The sequence below is a fragment of the Danio rerio genome, chromosome 18 (genome assembly GCF_052040795.2).
Source record: "Danio rerio strain M-AB ecotype USA chromosome 18, GRCz13ab, whole genome shotgun sequence".
Lineage (NCBI taxonomy): Eukaryota > Metazoa > Chordata > Actinopteri > Cypriniformes > Danionidae > Danio > Danio rerio.
The window spans coordinates 17,378,119-17,391,557 of record NC_141038.1 but is presented as its reverse complement, the minus strand read 5'-3'; the positions used below and the strand labels follow the sequence as shown (position 1 = coordinate 17,391,557).

The 13,439-nt window shown below is 34.1% G+C and overlaps 1 protein-coding gene and 1 long non-coding RNA gene across 3 annotated transcripts in view; one reads left to right on the top strand and one right to left on the bottom strand.

The window, feature by feature from the left end:
- Positions 1-13,439, top strand: part of LOC141378737 (uncharacterized) — a 36,185-nt gene that overhangs the window by 6,786 nt on the left and 15,960 nt on the right. The gene's annotated exons all lie outside the window — the stretch shown is intronic.
- Positions 1-13,439, bottom strand: part of itpr2 (inositol 1,4,5-trisphosphate receptor, type 2) — a 167,294-nt gene that overhangs the window by 140,534 nt on the left and 13,321 nt on the right. For both annotated transcript variants that reach the window (XR_015514832.1, XM_087293047.1), the window contains exons 2-8: positions 13,244-13,314; positions 7,003-7,118; positions 6,795-6,881; positions 5,129-5,287; positions 3,832-3,930; positions 952-1,035; positions 713-859 (exon numbers count right to left, since the gene is read on the bottom strand). Coding sequence is in view for 1 of the 2 variants with exons in the window: in XM_087293047.1 (XP_087149173.1) it covers positions 713-859; positions 952-1,035; positions 3,832-3,930; positions 5,129-5,287; positions 6,795-6,881; positions 7,003-7,118; positions 13,244-13,314 (763 nt within the window). In the remaining variant the exon portion in view is untranslated. The remainder of the gene's footprint in view (positions 1-712; positions 860-951; positions 1,036-3,831; positions 3,931-5,128; positions 5,288-6,794; positions 6,882-7,002; positions 7,119-13,243; positions 13,315-13,439) is intronic.

Sequence of the window (13,439 nt, the reverse complement as noted above, 5' to 3'; positions counted from 1 at the left end):
TTTTTTATTTACATTTATTTATTTTGAAAAGCAATGATTTATTTTTATTTGTATCTGGCTTCAAATTAATTTTTTATTTATTTGTTAGCTAGTTAAATAAGCATTTATTTTTTTATATTTGTATCTGGCTTCAAATAAAATGTATTTATTTATTAGTTAGTTAAATAAGCATTTATTTATTTATATTTGTATCTGGCTTCAAACTGTATTTATTTACATATATTAATTTTTTTCAATAAGCATTTATTTATTAATATTTGTATCTGGCTTCAAACTGTATTTATTTATTTATTTGTTTAAATAAACATTTATTTATTTATATTTGTATACAATATACATCTGCGTTATGGTTATTAAATGTCTTATTTAAATATAAATCATAAGTATTATTACCGGTAGTATTAGGCAAAAATTCCATAAGGGTCATGTAACAGAATAATTGTACAAAGGTTTACAAAAAAATCCCACTTAATAAATTAAAATTTTAAAAAGAGGAAACTTTTAATGAGAAAATGTAAATCTTAATAAAATAAAATGGAAAAATACAAATTAAATGTAAATTAGAATAAAGATTTTAACTTTATTTTTAAGGTATTTATTTATTTATCTTAAAATCGTAACGTATACATGTATAAACCACATAAATGGAAGAATTCAGATCAGATAATAATGAGCAATATTCTTCAACTGTTATCATCACACAGAGCTGTACCTCTACTTCCCAGAGTGCTTTTGAACTGGTGGCAGAGGTTGCAGACTGGCGGAGCGTGGTGCGCAAGAACACATACTGCTGCTTCTTGTACTCATCACAAGTGAGAAACTTTTCTTGCTCGGCGTGAAACAATCTCACCACATCCCCCTGAGTCAGTCAAACAGAAATGACAAAACACGGTCAAATATAAAACAAACCCAAACCAATAACGCATCAGTTCACACATGCAGAAGACTCACCCCTTTTAAAATATCATCTCTGTATTCACTGAACTTCATGAAGAGCGTCACCTTCCAGCTAGTATTGCAGTTCAAAGCATTTACCTGAATGAGACACACATCTGAATTAAATTTCCAGTAAATTTCATCTCTTTTCCAGTTATATGTAGTTTCTTTATTTAATTTATTCATTTTCTTATTTTTTCCTCACATTGATTTTAGTATTATTGAGATACACCTGTGATTGTATTTATTTATTATTATGGTTATAGACCATTTCAATGTGGTCATGTCATTGGCCCATAAACATTTCCTGCTTGTTATCAAACCATTATATAACTGTAACCAGAGGCAATTCTATCATAGCTTAATGTTAAAGCAGCTATCATAACATTATTTATCAATTTGTGGCTCTTTTTGGATTCTTGGAAGCTATAAAATTTTAAATTGTAAAACAGGAAATATGCTAGGCCATTGTTTTTGTTTACATCCCTTGAAATTTCCTATATTATTTTATTATTCTTGTTATTTTAATTGTTTAGTTAAAAGGGAAATTGCATATTAATAAAACATTTCTATAATTGTACCAGAACTAACAAAGGCTATCTTTTATTCCAAATAAAAATACATGTTTAAACAATTTTACAATTATATATTATAATCCATAAATAATAATAATAATAATAATATAAATAATAATAATACAAATAATAATAATAATAAATTAATTAATTAATTTCGGGTTTGATAGACTGCGCGTGACGTGTCTGAAGAGCGAGGAGGAATCCGGGGGTAAGATGGGTGCATGACTTATTTGAGGACCGGGAGGGAGACGTGCGATTTCCGGGAAATTATCACTCGTTTGCGGGCATTATGACTCCAGCAAATGCAATGAGACTCCCGGAACTTACGGGAGACTTGAATGTCTGAATATCTCTGTCTCTGGAGCTCTGAGATAGAAGCGTGTGGCTGTGTGTGTGTGTGTGGCTCTGCAATGAGCACCACTTGTGTCTGTGTGTGTGTGTGGTCACGTGATGTGCATTTTCAGCGGACGGAGGGCTGTTCAGAAATGCTAGGCAAAATACGGTGTGGATGTGGATCATTTGCTTTCTAAAATGCCATTTTAACACTAAGACGTATTAGTGTAAAGAGGGCCTGAGTGTGTATTTTTCGCGAGCGGGTTTGCGACGGGGGCAGGGCGGAGCATCTGCGATGCAAGCTCAGCATCGTGCTGTCTATTGGCCATCGGCGATGGACGATGGCATCGTCTATTGGCCCAACCCTAGTGTCATTGGCTTGAGGCAGCAGGCCGAGTGCCTTATTGCCTCACCAGTGATGATATACAGCCATATCGCACTGCTACAAGTGTGATGTTGCGTTTACACAACAGTTTGACGGCATAAACGTGAGTATAAAAATGAAAATCAAACATGTTGTCTCAAAAATTCTTTTATACGAGGAACTAGGTTTTTCCGCCATTTATTCACATCTGCAGCTGACGTCAGAACAGCAGAAACCATTGTCATTCACAAATGTCACTTTAGAACTAGTGTTTGACTTTGAGTACTGTCTAAAGTGATGACAAAACTGGTGTTTTTGCTGACATGTTAAGATTATTAAGGCTGAGCGGCATGAAATGCCATCAGTCTACAGAGATTTCCCAGTATTTCTCCAAAGCGAAGCAAACACTACCAGATTGCTGTGGTATAAAAACAGCAGTACAAAATACAAAAAGAGAGATCAACTTAGAATGTCACTTAGCCTTTTTTATAATGATTCAATCAGCTGTAGTTAGAAAAAGAAAACGCTGAGTTTTTCTCCCTCAAACAACTTATTTTGCAGTCTCTGCTGATGCGCTAAATCTCTAAAATTATGAATATTTAAAATAGGCACTAACCTTATAAATAAACTGCCTAGTTGCAATCTAAACAACTACATTCTCGACTAAAAAGCCTCAAAGGTACTTAATGTTGTCCAACAGCAGCAATATTTGTCAAACTTTAGTGATTTTATTCCACCTCTGCGTGTAACTGTAATGTGGGCAGAGTAATACACAAGCATAAAAGGCTGTATGAGTGCTGTTATTGCAGAATATCACACAGCAATTAGCCAATCAGATTCGAGAACCGGAAAGAACTGTTTTATGTATATACTGTATACAGCAGTTCTGTCTGGTTCTCGAATCTGATTGGCCATGTGATATTCCCGTAATAACAGCTCTCGTACAGCCTCCTCACCCTTGTTTATTTCTCTGCCCACATTACAGTTCTCCAAATGATTTTAGAATGTGAGCAAAATTACCTGTTTTGTCATCACTTTAGACATTATGCTATAGAATCATTCAAACACTAGCTGTAAAATGACATTGGTGAATTGGATATGGTTTCTGTTGTTCTGATGTCAGCTGCAGATGTGAATGAATGGCGTAGTTCCTCATACAAAAGAATTTTAAGACTCTCAGTGTTTGATTTTCTTTTATACATACATGATTATGCTGTTAAACTGTTGTATAAACACAATATCACACTGGTAGCAGTGCAATATGGCTGTATATTGGCACTGGTGGGACACTAAGGCACAACGCACGCCTCCCACCAGTGCCGATATACAGCCATATTGCACTGCTACCAGTGTGATATTGCTCATATATATAGCAACAAAAATCTACATGGGAATTAAATTCTTAATTTCTCTGGATTCCCTGGTTTTATTATATATAAGGTCTGATTAAGTATATACAATATTTGAAATAAAAAAAACTGCCAAAAAAATTTAAAATCTTGTCATTTACATTCTGCGGGGATTAAAAACACACACGTTTATTTTACAGTATGAGAAAAATCAAGGATACTAATCTAGCTTTCTCAACTCTTATGAAGTTTAACAGAGCTGCTTTCTGACCTCTTTGCAGCCTCTGTTGTCCAGGAGTTCAATGTTGCTGGCATGGAGAGGCTGTCCTGCATTTACAGGCATGAGGACCACTTTATCTCCAACCACTACCTACAAACACACAACACAAACACCATCAACTACTCTGTCGCCAAGGCATTTCAACATTAAAGGAAAAATGACATAACATCCTGTACCATTAAAGTCTATAATTATTATTCAACAGACTACAAAACTAGCTTATACACATACGAAAAATAATAACCGCTGCATGCTGAAAGTGGTAGTGTAAACGCACAGCAAAAGAGTGTGTGAAAAAGTGTTAAGTGCTTAGATCTCAAAACATCACTTCATGTGAACCTGTTTCTAAGCTATCCTCAATAATTATGTTCTTATTTGAATACATTTGCATTGTAGATCAAATAAGATTTAATATGAAAAAAAAACATTCTCTTGCTTGAAAGTTATGTAAATGTGTTCTGTAAAAGGCAGCTCTGTACATGCATGCAAGCGTGCCACATACTACTGTGTACACACATATATTCACACACACTGCATGCTCCAAACTGATTATATACCTTTATGATTCAGTTGCTGAGATGAAAACAAGAGGAGAGATCATGAGTTAACACAATAAGAGGTTAATTTCAAGATTAGAGGCATTTAGCTTTGAATATACATTAAAAAATGACCCATAAGTCACTGCAGGGCACATAGTTTCATCACTGCACACTGATATCTGACATCAGTGTGAAAAGATATCTGTTAAGATAATGAAAAGATATCTGTTCATTAACAGTTTCCATATTTTGTAATTCCCAAGTATTTCCATTTATTTAAGTTTGTGGATTCCATTATGGGATCTTGATCTTTGCTCAGTCGACTTTTGATGTTTAAAATTCAACTCTACAGTTTAACAAAGTGACTTTTATTGGCATTTTAGTAGTTTGCAATAATATAAATGCATAAGAAATAATATATAGAGAAATAAATCTGCTCAATACCAGAAAATGTACTGGCAGTTTATTACAAGGTTTTGTACCATATTATTCAACACCAACCCAGACAATATCACTTTAACTATTAAAAATGTTCATAAACAATTAAACTAATAAATATGTTCAGAACATTCCAAGGTTAAAAGTTGTTGGACAATTGGTCAAGATCCCATATGGGATCAAGGTCCCATAACGTAATTCAAAAGCATAAATAAATGAGAAAAATAAATAAAAACATTACAAAAACACAAAAAACTGCAAATTTACAGATCTTTTTACAGAACAGAGTGTATGTTTCTGGAGATGCTTACATTGTCTCCTTCACTGCGCAGCTTCCAGAAAGGTTGGATGTAGAACCAAGAGCCCTCGTTTCCCGAAGGGTCCAGAGATACACGCATAGCATTCTTCTCTAGCAGCGCCGGCAGACGCTTGTTCACCGTCAAATACTTATTACTCTTAATATGGAGAAGCTGAAAATGCAAAGAAAAGTGTTGAAATAAATATTACACAACAAACACTACAGTTCAATGTTTAAAAAAAAAAAAAAAACAGCAAGAATGTATTAAACTGACCAACAGAGACAGTAAACTTATTGGGCCCTATCATACACCCGGCGCAATGTTGCACAAGGTGCGACGCAATTGTTGTTTGCTAGTTTCAGCTTGGCGCAAGAGTTTATTTGACGTTTTGCACCACGTTGTTCAAATAGCTAATGCATTTGCGCTCATATGTGCGCCCATAGGCGTTCTGGTCTAAAAAGGAAGGCGTTCTGAGGCGCATTGCTGGTGGGTTGCTATTTTGAGGAACTATAATAGATTTTTCAATAGACCAAAATAAAGCCGGTCTATTGTCCAGCGCAGAGTTGTGCCTCGCTTACACTCTGCTTAATAATAAAATACAAACAAGATGTAGAGCAATACACAAATATCTTTACATATGAAAAATAATTAAATATTAAGGATATATATAGGATATAATAAGGATAAATATAGGATATAAATATAAAGGATTAAAATATTGCTAATCATATTATTTTCCAGCCTACATAAATTTCAAAAATACTGCCTTCATGTCTTCTTCATCTCGGGAGGCTTTTTCAGTTCATTCATAAAAAATTGCTTTTGTATAATGTTATTATTAACATCAGTATTATTTATTATATCCATATTTATATTTGTTTTATTAAAAACAAGCTTAGATTTGCCCACCTGTCAGGTTTCAGACCATATGGGGCACAGACTGTGTATTTGGATATAACTCAGGATTTTGACCACACTTCGTAATTATTGTTCATTTATTAATTTGCTGGAAATTAGAACTGAATTTAGAAATAGTTTTGAAACAAATCTTTGCGCTTAACAAACAAAATTAAATATTTATAGGCTGTATAAAACTGGTATTTACAATTAAACAAAATTCTACACCTATACGTACTGTGAAATGGAGTGTTTTTCATATATTTCCTAAGTGATGTTTAACAGACGAATACTAGAGTTTTTTTAGAGAAACTTTTATTTATTTTAGTTTAAATGGAATTAAAAAAATACATTTAAATTTATTTATTTATTTATTTATTTATTTATTTATTTGTGTTTATTTATCTAAGTAAAATCCACTAAGGGCAATATAAGTCCCCTTAGTAATTACTTTTTAATTTTTTTATTTTACAATTAACTACAGAATAAACTAATTTACCTAACTTCAGCTTATGGTACCATTAGTTCTGAAAGGTTTACTAAAACACCTGAAACCATGGCTTTTGTTGAAGGAGCCCCTTAGTTTAAAGTGACCAATCAAAAAGGTTTTGAATCTGTAAATCACCCATGCTGTCAACCGCCTCTTTGGCCCTTGAGCGCTGCAATAGTAACCTTGGCAACAGTGTGAAAACAAACAAAGCGTACTAGATGTCCGGCCAAAAGTGTAAAAAAAAACAAAAAACAAACAGTTGTTGATAAGAAGTGGGAGGCTTGACTGTACCTGTATAACCCGACTGTATTTGACAACCTCACCCAGCAGTTTCTTGTTCTCGGAATCATTTTGTTTCTGCTCCAGTTCTGCTGCATGCTGTAAAATGTAGTGCAAAGGACAGTCAACTATAAATATCAAATGGAAAAAGCTGAGATTATGAAGAAGCATATCTAAGATGTCATAATCTGCTCTCTGCGGGCTGGGTTATGAAGGGTACCTGTAATTTCTTGAAGAGATCAGCCTGTGTGTTGTTCCCATGCTTGCCCTGTTTGGCCTTCCAGAACTGTCTCTGTGCAGAGTATCGATTCATAGGACACACTTTGAAGAGACAATCTAGAAAACAGAGAGACCTATTAGCTGCTATACTTACTCCAATTATAATAAAATAGAAAAGGTTTCTGCTTCAGGTCAAAATTATTAGCCCTCCTGTGATTTTTTTTTCTTTCAAATATTTACCAAATGATGTTTAACAGAGCAAGGGATTTTTACAGTATTTCTGTAATATTTGTTCTTCTGGAGAAAGTCTTATTTGTTTTGTTTTAGCTTGACTAAAAGCAGTTTTTAATTTTTATAAAACCATTTTAAAAGGTTCAAGACACCTTGGAGTACTTCTTTTTATTTTAACAGTTTTGCTTGTGTTGAGCATCAGTTAAGACAGCACCTGCCACCTTTAATTGTTGGAAAAACTGGATAATTTTCAGCTTTTGTCAGCTAATTTCATCTTTCGGGTTTAAAATCATTTTTGGGGCGGGATCAAAATAGGTGACATATCGCGAGTGACGTGTCGGTTTCTAATTGTTTTTTTTTTCCAGCTAACCATTCAAATCCTATGAGAAGGCCAAGCGTCTTAATTATTCATAAGAGCATGTGCTTACCAAAGGCAAGGCAGACCTGCCAAGCTGTGAGACGCAATGACTTGGTGATATCACACTTGGTACAGGTCGTATGTGTTTGTTTTCATAATCCACGAGGTTTGTTGCATGTTTTTCCTCGCGATTCTGTCAGGGCTGATACAGTTAAGCTGTTGGTTTTTGCATATTTGTCGAGAGAGCTGTAAGAGAATTGAAAAATGGCGGACTTTGTCTTTTATCAGTTTAGTTTGATACCATTCAGACACATCCCCTATATCCATGCTGCTGTGTTTACCTATATTTAAAATCCTCCCGATTACTAGCTGGGCTAATGGTTAGAATTGACAGGGCCAGAGACCTGCTGCACTGCTATCACCTGTGTCTGCATTTAGACCTGGGATTTGTGGAGGAGAGAAGCGCTCCTCATTTATAGTGTTTATATAAACACAATTATCTTCATAATGATACAACAAATTGTAGTTATGTGTATATTAAATTACAAATAACAAATATAGCAGGACATTAAATTACTTACTGTTTATTTCCTTGCATTTCAACTTTCTTAACTATAAAACCATGGGTCTCCTCACAGTTTGTGTCTTATTTTGTAAGCCAACTGACATTAGTTGTTCATTATACAATGGCTTGCCTAATGACCTTGGCCGGCCTATTTAACCCAGTTACACCTTTAATTTGCACTTGCCGCTGAATAATACTGCCTTGAAAAATTTTTAGCAAACTATTATGTACTGTCATCTAGGCATGGGAGATAACCATTTTCAAGCTATACTGCGGTTTGGAAAAGTCAATGATTCATTTAAATGATTAAATGTGCAGTAGGTGATTGTCTTCAGAAACACGTTTTGTTCTGCTGGTTAAAAGTCTCTTCACATTCTAATAGCAATGATTAAAGTAAATGATCTAAACGTGTTTATTTGTATAGGTAATGTTATGAATAGATAAATTTATAAGTAAATTACAATTAATGTTACTTTTTAAACTTTAGTCACGGAAAGCGTAAAGCTTAAAGATTTTGTTGTTACAAATGGGTCATATGCACAGAAGTGTTGTTTAGCCACTGAAATCTTCCGGTAAAAGATTGATTTAACTATTTTCAATTTCATAAGAGGCCTTTTAAAGAGATAATGTAGATTTTTATTTAGTTTAACAACAAAACATAAGTGAATATCGCCATTTCACCTAGCCTGCTTTACTGAGGTGAAGTTGGTTTTATTTTCACGTCACATTGGTTCATTTTTGAAGCACTCCCCAAATTGTTATCATGCTACTTTGAATATTCAGTCTGAAATAGCATGCAACCACTAAGCATACAGTAGTCACTTTAGGACAAAACGTGTGAGCATGAGACCAGTGATCCTTGCATACATGAAATATTGCACATTATGACAAGTTTTGCTTGCTACACGACTAAAAATGTGATAGATATATTACTATAAAGTTTTTCTAACTGGAAAATGGCATGATCTAGTGGGTCATAGTAATCTTTAATACGTGCTTTCCTGTGATTTTAGGAGGCATGGCTTTGGTTAGCAGGGGAGTGACTGTATTTAAAAGATATTATGCTAACCGGTTAGCATTTAGGCAGCTCACCTACTACACCTTTAAACCGGACATGTTTACTGTTCCAAAATAAAATATATTGTGTTCAAAGGAGAACAAACTTTTTTGTTTTTTAACCAGACATTTAAAACAATATTTTTAGAGCCGTAATCACAATACCATGAAACCGTGATATTTTTATCTATGTTATCATACCACTAGGATCATATTAGTTCCGACTTTATCAATTACATTCTTAAGTCACATTAAAGAAGTTTGTTACCTTTATTATCATGTACATAACATAGATACAAATTAACCTTATTACATTGTTCTTACATAGTTATATTACACTGACAATACTTTAAACATTTCTGAACGCTTGCATTTGGCTTCTACCTAACGTCACTTTTATGCTAGTGTTTCCACAAAGCCCACCAGCCATAAAGTCACATAAGCATGTATTTTTTTGCCATTTCTGATTCTTGTAAAATTGCACTTGAGGAACTCCAGTGTTTATCCACCCTAGCTTACAATACTAGACTAGTCATTAAGCAAGAGCCAGGCGCCCTGCTGAGATCTCACTATAAATGGAGACGTGGGGCTCGACAGACAGCATGGCCTTGGCAGGAGCAAAGATTCAGTGTGTAGGAGGCTGTTACTGCTCAAGGGCCGAGTAATTAATCAATGGCTGAGCAGGTGTTAAGAAACACACACACAGGAGGCTCCAGCTATATATTTATTTATAATACTCGGTGTTGGGATTTCTTTTGCCTGCCAAACTACTAAGGCATGGTTTTGTAAATCTGAAATGGTTTTTAGCACTTTGTCCACTTTCATCCACTTCAATAGGTGGTTAAAAACTAATTTGATTGGACTGCTTTTGTAGTGTAAACGTTCATTGTTGAAAATGTTCAAACTGCCACAGCTAAAGGTCAGCTCTTTACCCATAGGTCTAGTTTTTAAACACTATGAGGAGAGTTCTTCAAGCACACTAGCCAGAAGGGATTTCAATTGAGATATAGAATAATACGTTTGGTTTAAAGTTGGACATGGTATAATGTGGATTTTTTTTTTATTATCATATAGGCATAGGACGGTAACCCTGTTCAAGGTATACCGCGGTTTGAAAAAGTCAAGGTTTTAAAACCATCACAATTTTCTGCTATACTGTTTTCAAGGTATGATTAAGATTTTTTATTAATTTTTTTTTTTTTTTTTTTTTTAGGACAGCAGTATCTCCAGCAAAAAAGATCTCCATTGTCGCTGTTTTAAATTAAAAAAAAATATTTTTAACAAAATAAGACACCAGAAGAGAATAATTAATTTGAATTATTTAGCCTGACATGTCTACTGCTCCAAAAAATATTATAAATGTTTCTAAAATTTAAATATATTGTGACATTTAAAAAGAATATATTTTAGAGCAGAAATCACAATACCTTGATACCTTAAAACTTTGATATTTATCCAAGGTTATCATACCGTCAGAATCTTAGACCAGCCCAAGCCTAGAGCCAAATTGATGATTTTAAAAATGACACCGCAACACCACACATAGTATTTATTTGGGAAATCACCACAATGCATTACTTTAAAAAGACTGTCAATATGTAATCTGAACATTGCATTAAGCTCAATAAGGCCAGTCATTTGCTAAAAAATATACAAATTATGAAAAAAACATACAAAAAAGTTCAAAATTATAGACGTGAACCTCCACTGATTTCACAGCTTGGTTCAGTAATGATTGGGTTCAACAGATTAGAATAGACATAGATTTGGTTGAATATGATATATCAGTGCATCAATGATGCTTTCCATACACAACTGTATATTTGACTTCACAACTTAAGAATACAATTTAGTTTTTTTAATTCAAGCAGATTTGAACTATACCTTTAATTTGACCTGCTCAAATAAAACACTCTTTTAAATTGTATCAAACAAAACCCAAATACTTTCAAAAGACAACATGAGCGTTTATAGCAAACAAACAAATGTAAATTTGAATCCGACTTGCTATTTGAGTTGTCGAGAGAATTCTTAAACGCCTATGATTGGTCATTGTGGTCGTACGCTGAATGATAGACACCAAGGAGAAAATTGGCTCAGCAGACATGCTCATGTCTGGATCGACAAATATAACTGTAACAGCGAGAGATGTTACCTCACATCACCAGGTTAAAGGTCCACAGTGAGAAAGAATGAAGCAGATACAGCTTTCTTTCCACCCTAGAAATGAAACAGTGGCTTTTGCGGTTCTGCTGTAACTTCAGTGTCAATGAAACTCACAAGCATCCCTCCCTCATCATAGTAAGCAACAGCGACATACGTAGTGCATATGAGATAAATTACATCAGTACGTAATAACCAAGCGGCAACCTCCCGCTCTACCTATTGAAGCAAATACTGAAGTAACTGAAACTGCAATTCATCAAAGTTCCGCTAGTCCTGGCTCCATAATAGAGCAAATTTCTATTGAGCCCACTTTTAAAACAGCTAAGTTTACAGCAGAAATAAAGGTGTTTATTCAAGCCTGGTACAAAGAACAATTGTGGTTCATATAGCTAATATTACCCTTAATGACAACTGTGAGGGGGTAAATTTTTGTATAATTCATCTGTTTCATTTATAATAAGTTATAAACTGTCTGCATAATTAAGGGCGTAGTCACTTGAGTGACAGCTAGGTCTTGCTGGTCGCCGTCACTACACCTCAGCTGATTCCAGCTGATTAGCTGCTGAACTCAGCATATATTGTATTTTTGTTTTGTTTTATGTGGATTTACACATTCGGTTGCTGTTTAGAATTATTTCTTACAATTATCAGATAATATGTCATGCTTTGTGTACTTAATTGTGCTCACAAACCATTTAAGTTGCCTCCAGTCCCAGGTAAGCGAAATATATACTTGTATACCATATCTATAAATGAAATTGTTTTATTTAAGATCATTTATCATTCTTATTTTTCTTTAGAACTTGAATGCACCCCAGAATCTGACAGATTGATAAGCTGTAGACTACAGAACAGTCATCTGAAGCGTTGTCATACAGTGTTATGCCTAGATTTCATAAATAGTCTTGCATTACTAACACAGACTATATTTGAAGTGTTTGGAAGTAATTTGTGCTTTTCTCCTGTAGAAAAACATCATAAGTACAGTGCTTAGTGGCTCAATGTATTACAACGTTTTTAAAAGTCTAAACACTTTATTCATATAGTGTACAACCAAGCACATGTGGTCAGAAGATAAACGAGTCTCACGGTAATGAAGTATTAAGCGTTTCTACCAAAGAAAAGCCTGTCCGCCTCTTTGCCCTTGTTTGGTATCCCCCGGTCGGTGTGGTGACGCATAAACAAAATGGTGACGTTGGCCACGCCTATTGTTGCTTCTTTTGCCTTTTTCAGAAAACTATACGTGACGTCACGGATACTACGTCCATATCTTATACAGTCTATAGTAACAAGCAGTTATGATATACTGTATAACTGCACCGATACAGAATCGTTCATGTCTACAACGCAGTGCATCAAAAAAACTATTCATTTTGACACCTAGTAAGAAAAGTCACTTATTATTGTAAATAACATTTTTGATTGTAATAATTCATAAAATGTAGTTATACTTGTGACAACACAGCTTTTTTTGCAAGATATTTGCAAGATTTTATTCAGCTGAAACAAGCCATTTTCTCTACAAAGAAGTGCAATAGTGTCACAATCATATCGTTATCTAATCAAGTATTGTGATTGAAAATTTACAAATTTCAAAAGAGGATACTTATCATTTCCATCCCTGACTACAGAGAATATACAGGACCTTTAATAAAACAAAATTTAATTTTTGCCATAATAATATTGACATAAATAACTATTTTTTAAAAACACTTGAATATAGTTTAACTACTAAACTGGTATTTAACCTACAGGTTAACCATGACAGTAAATAATCCATTGAGTAAATGGTCTAAATAGTAAATAGTCCCTTCAACATGTTAGTATTTTTCATTTACTGCGAAGATTCTTGTCAAACTGACTCACCTCTGAATTTCTTCGGTGGGTTTGTAAGATCCCCAGTCTCAGGTTGCACTACACATCTATCATCCACCAACCTAAGGGGCAAAACAGAACAAATAGTTTGTATTTATACACTGAAAGATTTAGTACAGAGTCAAATTTAGTTAGAAAAGCATTATGAAAAGTTAAACAGAAAGCATTTTTCATTCCACAGATACTT